The 12,033-nt window shown below is 30.6% G+C and overlaps 1 protein-coding gene across 1 annotated transcript; it reads right to left on the reverse strand.

The window, feature by feature from the left end:
- Window positions 1–506: 506 nt before the first annotated feature.
- Window positions 507–2,261, reverse strand: CYP81E3 (isoflavone 2'-hydroxylase). Its single transcript, NM_001309652.1, is given in 2 exon segments — window positions 507–1,268; window positions 1,371–2,261. Coding segments are annotated over 2 exon segments (1,497 nt in total). The 3' UTR covers window positions 507–662.
- Window positions 2,262–12,033: the final 9,772 nt, after the last annotated feature.

A 12,033-nucleotide genomic window follows, 5' to 3' on the forward strand; every position in this document is an offset into this window, starting at 1 on the left:
TTTTCAACAACAAAAAATACAATTCTTCAATACAAAATTTATATATTTAATACATTAATAAATGTCAGAAAAATACATATTAGCATTTCTTTAAGATTAATTATAATTCATTCACGTGGAAAATATATCATTTTATTGTTAAAATGAGTGTTATATATACAAATCACTTATTTAAAATTTGTTTAATGTCAATTTCTAAAAAAAAAACACTCAATTCTTCCAATAAAGGTGGTTTAATACTACTAAGCACTCACGATTGTGATTTCTACCTTCAAATGGTTATATAACATATAACCACTTTGAATGTGATCAACATACACTTGCGACAGCCAACCTTCAGAGTTATTTGGTTTGTGTGCTAGTTAAATATAGAGAATGTAATTAATTGAGTTTAACTTGTTACTTTATTCATCCAAAGTGCAATAGTGTGGGGAAACAAACAAAAAGATTCTTTCGGATCTGGTAGTAAAAATTACAAGTAATAAACAACATATATACACTTTTTATTAGAGAAAATCCAGATACGGTACTTTATTTGCATATTCGCTACACTTATTTGAGAAAGCACGGTACTTTCTCTCTGGATTCCACAAAATTACAAATGAAATAATTAATATGAATAATATAGCATCGGACTATCAACCAATTGCGATATAAGTTAATTACTTGAAAACCTTGTTGACCACCGGACGAGTTTTACACATGGCCTTTAATGGAATCAATTTTGTTAAAACGAATCCATCTCGTTCTGCCATATCAATCTTGTCATCACTTGTACGTTTCCAATCAAAGCATTGAACCAATAATGCCAAAGTCATGCTAATTGTTCGAAGAGCCAAAGCTTCTCCAGGACACACTCTTCTTCCCATCCCAAATGCAATCACCTTTTCAATCTCCCCTTTTTTGTCAAACCTCTCCGGCTTGAAGCTTGTGGCCTCACTCCATGACTTAGGATCTCTGTGAATGGCCCATGCATTAATCAATACTATGGTGTCTCGTGGTACTTTATATCCTCCAATAATGCAATCATCTGAAGTTGAGTGTGGTAATAACAATGGAGCGGGAGTACACAACCGAAGCGTCTCATAGATGACATTTTTAAGATAAGTAAGTTTTGGAAGGTCTGATTCATCTACCAAACGATCTTGTCCTACATGAATATCCAATTCATCCTTTACCTTCTTCAATATCTCTGGATGGTTCAACAAATTAGACATTGACCACTCTAAAGTTACAGCAGATGAGTCGGTTCCAGCAAGGAGCATGGCCTGCAATTTTAACTTAACTTGATCAGTAAATAATGACTTAGAAGAGTAATTTAGTTATATAGATAGTGAAATTATGATTCAAAGTAATTATCATGTATATACCAAAGCAAGGCCTTTGATGATCTGATCAGTGTAGTACTCAGGTTGTGATTCTTGCAAATTTAGAAGATGGTCAATCATGGTGTTTGTACGTTCCTTCTTGTTGCGTTGTTCTTGAAGGAGGCCTCTCAAGAATGCGTCCGTTTTGTCAGCAATATTCTTAACCCTTTTCTCCAAGTTTTCAAAATCAAAAAATTTAAGCAAAGGCATGAAATCAGTTTTGTTATTTGCACCAGACAATTGCAGCAGTTCAGTAACCATATCCCTGAATTGACTTGCTTCTTGAAGATCACTCATGTCACAATCTTCTCCGTAGTATCTCTTTCCAGAGATCATTCGCATGATGTTGTTGAAGGTCATATCGTAGAATCTGAAACTAAGTTCTACTTCAGCAAAGGAAGTGGATGAATCCTCGGCCAACTTCGTGATTAATCGTTGAGTCTCATCCCTTCGGACTCCAGAGAAGTTGTTGATGCGGTGGTTCGAAAGAACATCGAGGGAAGTGATACGACGAAGGTTGCGCCAGTGTTCACTGTAAGAGGTGGATCCTAAGGTAGTATAATTGTAGAAGATGTATTTTCCAGAGAGAAAACGAGGCCTATTTGCTAGGACAACATCGTTTTTAGTGAAGCATTGTTGGAATTCGGATAGAGAAGAAACAACAACAACAAGACGTGAACCAAACCAAAGAGAAATGATATCACCATAAGTTTTAGAGAGTCCCTTAAAGGTGCGGTGGAGGGGACGTTTGAGATGATGGAGGTTGCCAATTATGGGAAGAGAAGGTGGACCTGGTGGGAGATTTTTGAATTTTCTTGATTGGAACAAAAGCCTAATGATGAAAAAGAAAGAAAGATAAAAGAGAGAGTAGCACAACAAGGAAAGGATCCCCATGAATGTGTTTGTTTTGGTTACAGAAATGCTTGCTTAAGTTGTTACTTGGTGAAAGAGTGATTGTGGTGATAACAAATTAAGTATGGTATCTATTTATAGAGAGGAGAGCATTAATAGAGCATACTGCAAGTGCCATATAGTAACTAAGTATTTTACTTGGGGCTGCTTGACGCATTCGGCAGCGTCAAGTCGTCGATAGTTGCTCCCAAATCAAACCTTCCAGTACTACCAAATGTTTTTTGTCCACGTGATTTCACTGTCTTTTCTCATTAAATTTGGTTTTGCTTAGAGATCTCTTATGGTAGCTAAAATGAGTTCGTCCGTCAGGTATAAGGTATAATTAAGTAACTTTCAGTTTTTGGCGAGTTGGAGACGTGTCAAGCTATTATCACATTTCTTTCACGAAAGAATGGTGCGGTTATCTTTTTTTATTATTAATTTATGAATAATAATAAATAAATGATATTATACTTTGATATGATTTTTTTTTATAATTATTTTATGAATAATAATAAATAAATGATTTGTTAGTGGTGGACCTTATTTAATTAACATGTGAGTTCACCGCTGAGGTAAAAAATGAATGAGTTATTTCAATATAATGTGGCACGGTGGACTCCACTTTTAAAAAATATTATTAAAAATAATAATTTAACAATTTTCGTTGTTAATAATTGATATATTTTTTTAAATTATTTTAAATGTATGCTGAAATATAAGGTTTTAAAAATAATGTACGTATTAAAGTTTCGTTTCCAGTTATAAGATTTTATTTAACTTTTTTTTTTGTCTTTAATATAAGACTTGTTTTAAAATTCTACATTAACTAATGATTGTTTCTTTAGAAAAATGCTCCTATTTAATTTACTGTTATTTTTTGTGATATCCATAATTGGATGAGTAAATGTATAAAAGTAATACTTTTTAAACAAATTTATTATATCAGTGTTTTTCTAATATGCATAAATTTTATTGAAAGGTATTTTTATAATGTACATAAGAAATATTAATTAAAGAATATAACTAGAAGAAATAATTAATTTTACAACGAAAACTATAAATAATTTTTATTTTGAGATAATTTTACTAAATTAATATTTATTATGAAATAGATAAAATATTAATTTATTTTAAAAAACAAAAATATCATTTCGTAATTGTATTACAGTAAAGATTAATTTTTTGAAAAATACATAAAAATTTATTTTAAAAAGTTAACATTTTTCGACCACTATTTTTACATATATATATAATCAAATATTTGATTATAGTATTTAAGTAATTAATTATTATTATGGTTAAAATTAAAAAAATTTCTATGAAACTTGTCCTTACTTTCATATATATATATATGTTGGTGATGGCTTTTAAAGAAAAATAAAATGCGAATTTTTTTCCCGAGTAGCTTAATTTGTTTGACAATTCTGTGTTAAAGAAGGCGGCTATATCTTAAGAAGTACGCCAATTTATTAATAAAAAGAAGAAAATAAAGACTACCAAGGCAATGACCATTGCGTAGGTGGTCATAAGAAAACAATTATGTGCCATATAATATGCTTCGAAATTAATGATTCCAGATACCACGTATCAGTCAGCCGCCTCCTCTCTTGTATTTCTTTAAAAAATCCCACGTTCTCTATTTTTTTCTTCATCTTTTAAAATAGTTTAAAACCATTTTTTTTTTTCAAAATCAACTTCTTCAAATTATTTTATTTGCTTTTTATTTCAATTTGTGATTTTTTTTTCGTGTTTTCTATTTATTTTATGATTTGAGCGCAGTGTTGGGTTAATTTGTCATACTCACATGATCGTGAGGGTTCCAAAAGTTTTTGTTTAATAATATAATAAAATAAAAGTAAATTATAACCTTTAAAATTTAATCTCTAAAAAAAGTTATTGATTTTTAATCTCTATTTTAATTTAATAAGAAATTTTTTGAAGGACCAAAACTATCAATTGTTTGCAAAAAAAATTCAAAATAGGAAAGAAAAATGAATAAAATAATTATTTTAAGAACTAAAAAGTTGAGAATTTCTTTGCAAGGACTAAAATTTTATTTTTTTAATTATTAAAATTGCACTTTATTTTTATTAAGGACCTAATTTTTAATATTCAAACAAGACATCCAAAATATTTAAGACGATATATCCTAGTAAATGACTTATAAAAGATATTATTAAATTCAACTCTCTTTCCACTTTACGTATGACTCGTGCAACATGATTGAATTAATTTTATTAGAAATTAACTCTAAGTAAATATTCTTTTTTCATATATTGGTAAAATTAAATATGGTAGATTTTATATTATTCTTGACCATTGATGTTATAGAAAAGAAATTAGTTTGGCTGTAAAAACAAAAAAAATTAATTTTAATTTAATTATTTTTTATTGGTTTCTTAAAAATTTATGTGTATCCTTAATTTAATTTGATTATTTCTCATTAGATTTAATATAAAATATTAATTAATAAAACATATCTCAACTCATAATAATTTAATTGTTGCTGTTTTTTTTTTTGAGTAATTAATTTTATACATAATAAAAATAGTGATTAAATTATCCATAAAACCTAATTCAACTGTTAATTATCAAAATTATTAAAATGATAATCATGTTATAAATAAGAATTTAGGGTTCGTAGTTGTATGCGAATTTTTTTACTATTTTATTTACAGCCAAAATAAAATACTGGTTAAACTAACTTAATTTTTTAATGTAATAAAAATTTCATTAACAAACCTATAATTCTTTTCAATTAATTTTGTATGAGATCTTTTTTACTAATCAAATTAGGTTATTTTGTTTATATTTTAGACTATCAAATGTATCTTTTTACAAAACTATCTTGTTGATTGAAATAAAATAGTAGAATTGATCAATTTTTTTGAGGTAAAAATCTTTGTGATGTATTTTTAATGACAATAAATCTTATGAAATAAATGATTAAGTTTTATGAATGACGATCTACTAATGATTGCACTTGAGATTTATTTAAGGAACATGAATTGCACAAGTGAAAAAACAAGAAATCATTCACATCATCAAAATACATAACTATCTAATCAATAATGAATGAATCTAAAATAAAAAAAAAAAACATATATCAATCATTCAAGAGAATGACTATTACATTCTTAAGATAGCATCTTCATGAAGAAGGTGATCAAATACATTCGTACAACAATCAATGATCACACCATGTTGTAAATCAAATCAAGTCATAACTAAATTGGAAATTGACAACAAGATCATTCTGGTTTATAGCAAGATCATTCTGGTTTAAAACATGATTATTCTGGTTTATCAAGATCATTTTAGTTTATTAAAAACAACATATGGAAAAGCAATATTCATTTTGGTTTATTAAAAACAACACTCTAGAAAAATGAAGATCATTCTAGTTTGAGAAAATACCAATTATATTCACACTATCATTATGGATAATTTGTTTGGAATGAAATGAATAAATCCCAGATTTCAAGTGTGTTAAATATCAAGGCAACTCTGATCCATGATCAAAACCCAAAAAGTGTAGCTAAAGGTCCAAAGAAGCAAACAACATCATGATCAATCTCTAGATTGATGAGCTATAAGCAAGGACAACTAGGTCAACAAGGATATTACTATTGCACCTTTTTACAAAAATTACATCATGCTTCTGAGACAAATGATTGACACTAAACAACTACTAAATCATTCATCCACGTTTTCCATCCAACACAAAACCAAGAACGCTCTGGTTTTACAAAAGAACATTACATTTTTTCTCTTTTAAAGAAATAATTAAAAACATATCATTTTCCACAATTCAAACCACAATTTAAAGAGTATCAAGACTGTTCAACTCAATGGTGAAGCCCAGAACTCGAGCAAAATGTCTAAAGGAGAAAATAGCATCAAGATTGATCTCCAAATTGATGAGTTGTGAGAAAGGACGCAAGTGCATTATACTTACAATATTCTGCAGAAAGCTATGCATAATTCTGATTTGAAATACTATCAATGGTATTTCATAGCTCATTTACTCACTCATTCCCATTTTCCATCAAACTCAAAAACAAAAATGTTCTTCGTTTGTCAAGAACGTTATGGACAAAAATATAAAGATGTGTTTAACTGCTTTAAAATATATCTGAGACTTGAAAAGCGCATCCAACGACTATATTTAGTTTAAATTGAATATTCAAAGCATTTTATCATCTAAAAAATTGAAAATCAATTGGGAGATGAAGACAAAAGTTCAATTTACAAATCTAGCAACACTTGTTCAAGTAATAACAATTCAAAAACTCTTCAAGCAAACTCCAATTTTTTTCACTATATTTTTGGATCATCATTTACTAAGTTTGTCTTTATTTATCTCAAACAAGTGTTGAGAAGTTTCAAGATTCCAAACACTTTTATCATACACGTCATTTTAACTCAATTATATCGTTTATGTTAAATTGAGTGTGTTTGTAAAAATCATTTCTAGACTGAAATATGAAAATTATAATTGATCAAGGTGTGATCAAGAGAAAATGTGTGAAGGAGAATATTCTGATTATGAAGCACATAATGAAAATCTCACAATTATGAGGATTGGACTAGCCCAAGTTGGGTGATTCAATATACTTTTTGTGAGTGATATTTCTGTCACTTATCTTTAATTATTTGCACATAAAAATCACACTTCATTATAAACTAATTTGTTTTATTTACTTCTAACATATCCAGAACATTTCAGACATTATGTTTCAACAAAGATTAATTTTGAGTTAATTTAAGTTAAGTACAAGAATCAAAATCTTAGAAGGGTCACAATTCAAACCCCATTTTTTTGTGATTGACATTGCTACTTCAATTGGCATCAGAGTTTTGCCTATAAAATTGAGCACCTAACAAGTGTTAGAGGAAAAGATTAATGAAGAAAAAGTAATGTCATAAGCCAACATATGCTTAATGGAAAATTAGAAAATAATGAGGCAACCACATCTGAACTCTGTGTTTTATGTGAACAAATAGAAAAATAATTTGATAATCTTTTATGTGATTCAAACTTTCTTGTCAAAAAATGTGGTTTATTAAAAGAACAAAATCTAAAGAAAAATAAGAAAAAGAGAAAGCCTAAACTATAAATGACGAACTCATAAAGGTCATCCAAAACCTGCAAAAGATTCTCAATGAGATAACCATAAAAAATCATCTTTTAGAATGTTCTAAAACTAAATAAAAAAAATACCTCAAGAGGTCACTAACACACCTTGTACCATTGTTTTGAGATGAGATTAATTTAAGTGGAAACGTGGGAAGTACTACTCAAGCAGATAAATTATGAGTCTTCCTTTATTTTATGTTGATTATTGTGGTTACGAAATTGTATCATTGGTTGTAAAAAGAGTTTGGGGGTTTACTTTACCACAATGATTGTAAAATTGTTTCAAACAGGGTGTTCTCTACCCACAATACTCGCTCCTTCTACTACGCTCTGGCTTCCCATTGAACCTTGTTAACATATAGTTACCCCTACTTATTAACATCCACATTTATATGGTGCAAAGAATATACCCGAATAGAGCATTTCAAGGACTTCCTCCACCCACCCATCACCTTTACCTTCCTTATCAACATAAAAAGAGAAATCAAAACCTACTGATGAATAAAATTAATGCTTGTTAGACTTATTGAACTCCACAAAATCCCTAACATAGTTCTCAATCATATAAGAAATTGGAATGTCATATGAATGGACTTAATTCCATGTTATCTGATGAATAAGAGTACCAGTGGCCAACCACTATATCTTCAATACGCATGACTCGTTAATCGGTCATAATCAATTTATTTTTATAATTCAAATGACCCCTAAACTAAAAAATAATAAAATTCATAAGATACACATGCCTAGCTATTTCTGTTTGTATACTCCTTGGTCAAGTTGACTTATTTGTTCAAAATTTACAAACTCTTGTAGCATATATGCCCAACTATATATATTCTCTAAAAGCCGATACTACCTTCCTTATATTATAGCCTGGGGGTTTGGGGTGGTAGTTTTATTTAAACTTTTTTGTTTCACTTTAATTAATTTTAAAAGTTTAGTTTGGTAACATGACTTCAAGCTGGTTCTTTTAACTTGTGTCTCTTAATGTCTATTGGTCATTTCTGTCAAAATAACTATTTCATATGAAAATCCTAACAACCATCCATTATTTAGAAGTTTCAACAATTATATATATAATCCCTCTTTCAAAATCCAATCAAACCGAACAAATTAAATACATAAATAAATGAATATAAACACATATAAAAACTCACAACTAAATCACGCGATGAACATTAGAAAACTCATAAATAAAATTGCTTAAAAACACAAATTTGTTGGTGTAATTCTTGTATTCTATAGTTGATTATGAAGCTAGTGGTTGTTTGTAAAAAAAGAAAAAAATATGTGCATGATTTGATTAACCTTTTCTTATACTTATTTTTTTCTCTTTTGTTGGGTTAGGTTTATGTCCCCCGTTTTTCTTTTTCTTTTCTTTTAATACATTTTTAACTTATAAAAGATGATAATTGAAATATTAGTGTCATATTGAAGAAAAATATCAACTTCCATTAAAATACATATAGTTAAGGGATCATCTTAACTAATTTTAAAGTTATGGAATCGAATTAACCTTTTAAAATAAGTTAATTAATGAACTAAATATGTATTTAAGTCATTTATTTAACAAATAAATCAAATACAATTTTTTTACAATTTTTTGTCTAATAAGTGATTGAGCGCGAACAAAACCAAAATCCCCAAACAATGAATCAAAATCAACCATGTATATAAGAATTCCTAGAACCATGGAGGAAAATGAATTTCAAAGTTTGAGAGCTTATAAAAGAGAGGAAATTCTCAACAAAAAAAAATAATAATGAAAACAACACATTGAACTCTATATATTAAATTAGCATGTAACGACTAAACTAAATTCCAATCTAAATCGTGCTCGCACAGCACCAGGTTATCCCTAATTTATTTTGTCTCAGTGATTGTGTTTGTCGTATTTTCCTGTCATTATTTGTTATGGCTGGTGTTAAGGATGATCCTCTTCAAGCTGTTAGTGTTCACCTCAGTGGACAAAATTACTCTTATGTGGACAAAAAATTTTTTATTGGAAAAGATATGTGGAGTTTTGTTGATGGAACTTCTGTTAAGCCTACAGATAAAAAGGATGAAACTCAATATACAAAAGATCTGAAAACATGAAATGTTAGTAATTCAAAAATTATTACTTGGATTAATAATTATGTTGAGTTGTCTATAGGAGTACAACTAGCAAAATATGATATTGCTAAAGAGATTTGGGATCACTTGAAACGTTTGTATGTGTAGTCTAACTTTGCAAAACATTATCAGTTGGAAAGTGATATTAGAGCCCTTAAGCAGAGCAGTATGACCATTCAGGAATTCTATTCGGCAATGACTAATATGTGGGATCAATTGGTTCTTATGGAATCACCTAAGTTGAAAGTTGTCAAAGCATACATTGATCAAAGAGAGGAGCAACGTCTGGTTTGGTTTCTAATGGCTCTTCGTGATGATTTTGAGGGCATTCGTAGGGGTATTTTGCATCGTTCCCCCCTTCCTAATGTTGAATCAGTAGTTAGTAAATTGTTGGCAGAAGAAATCAGACTTAAGACTCATTCTGGTGTGTTAGATAAGGAAATTCTCTCAACTCCTCCATCAGTTTTTGTTGCTCCTATTAAAAAAAAAGAACATCTCAAGGGAGAGTTGAGCTTGGTAATGATGAATGTGCATTCTGTAAAGAAAAATGTCATTGGAAAGCACGTTGTTCGAAATTGGGGAGAGCACATAAGAAGAATTTTAGGGGGTCATTGTCCAATGTTGTTGCTTCTGCTCCTCCTACCATTGGCTCTAGTTCTAGTTCTGTATACTCATCTGAGACTGATTCCCAAATATCTGATATTGCAGAACAACTTCAAAGACTTCTTGTCACTCAATCACATGCCATGTCTGCCACCTCTTCTAAATGTTTGAACTCCTCTAGTATGTCAGGTATATCTCCTTCCATATGGATTCTTGATTCTGGAGCATCTCATCATATGACATACGATGATAAATCTTTTGTGTCTGTGAAATTTGCCTCGTTTGTGTCGATTATGACTGCTGATGGCACTCCTATGCCACTAGCAGGCATTGGTTCTTTCTCCACACCTAACTTGTCTCTTTCTAATGTTTATTATATTCTTAATCTTACTTTGAGTCTTGCTTCTGTTAGTCAAATATGTGATTTCGGTTATTCGGTTATGTTTTCTTCCACTTCTTGTTGTGTGCAGGATCCACATTTCGGGAGGCTGATTGGGACATGCCATAGACAGGGGAGACTTTACGTTTTGGATGACCTACGACTCCTAGATATTGCAGCCTCAACAACTACTGCTGACTTATTATCTAGTTTTCGCTTGAATTCCTTATCTTCTAGTTTTTATTTATGGCATTCTCGCCTTGGACATGTTTCTGCTTCTAGATTAAAATATTTGGCTTCTACTGGAGCCTTAGGAAAGTTACAACCCTGTGATATCTCAGATTGTTGTGGTTGTAAACTTGCTAAATCTCCAGCTTTACCGTTTAGTAAAAGTGTTTCCATTTCATATGCGCCTTTTGATTTAGTTCACTCTGATGTTTGGGGTCCATCACCGGTTCTCACCAAAGGTGGATCTAGATATTATGTTTCGTTTATTGATGATTACACTCGTTATTGTTGGGTTTATCTTATGAAAAATCGGTCTGAATTTTTTGACATTTATCATATATTTCGTGCAATGGTCAAAACTCAACATAATTCTATTATAAAGTGTTTTCGTTGTGATTTAGGTGGTGAATATACCTCTAATAAATTTTCTGAATTACTTGCTTATGATGGCACCCACCACCAAACATCTTGTACTGATACTCCTCAACAAAATGGAGTTGCTGAAAGGAAACATCGTCACATTATAGAGACTGCTCGTTCCCTTTTGTTGTCTGCTTCAGTTCCTAGTGAGTTTTGGGGAGAAACAGTTCTTACTGTTGTCTATGCTATTAATAGAATTCCATCCTCTATAATATCAGGTTTGTCTCCCTTTGAAAAATTGTATGCTTCTACCCCTGATTACTATTCTTTGAAAGTTTTTGGTTCTACTTCTTTTGTTCTTCGCCCTCAAGTAGAGCACAATAAGTTGTCTTCTCGTTCAGCTATGTGTGTTTTTCTTGGTTACGGTGATGGTCAAAATGGTTATAGTTGTTATGATCCTCATGCCTAAAAATTTTATGTATCTCGTAATGTTGTTTTTCTTGAGCACATCCCTTTTTACTCTGTTTCCTCTAATTCTCAAATTACTAAGAGTTCTGAACTAACTCATATTGATCCGTTTGGTCCTAATGATAGCGCTTCTAGTAATTGTAATGTTGAGAATTGCAGGACAAATACTACTACTCCACATGATTACATCCCTCTTGTCCCTCCGGCTGTCCAACCACCTCCTGCGATTGTTGATCCTCCTCGTTACCCTTCTCGTCAACGTAAGTCTACTCAGTTACCTGATTTTGTCTATTCAACTTACTCAGCTTCGTTTGCTTCTTTCTTAACCTCTATTCACAGTTTGTCTGAGCCCTCTTCCTATAAAGAGGCTGTTCTTGATCCTCTTTGGCAGCAGGCTATGGCAGAAGAACTATCTGCATTGCACAAAACCAACACTTGGGAATTAGTACCTCTTCCTCCTGGAAAACGTGCTATTG

This window comes from Cicer arietinum, chromosome 6, assembly GCF_000331145.2.
Source record: "Cicer arietinum cultivar CDC Frontier isolate Library 1 chromosome 6, Cicar.CDCFrontier_v2.0, whole genome shotgun sequence".
NCBI lineage: Eukaryota > Viridiplantae > Streptophyta > Magnoliopsida > Fabales > Fabaceae > Cicer > Cicer arietinum.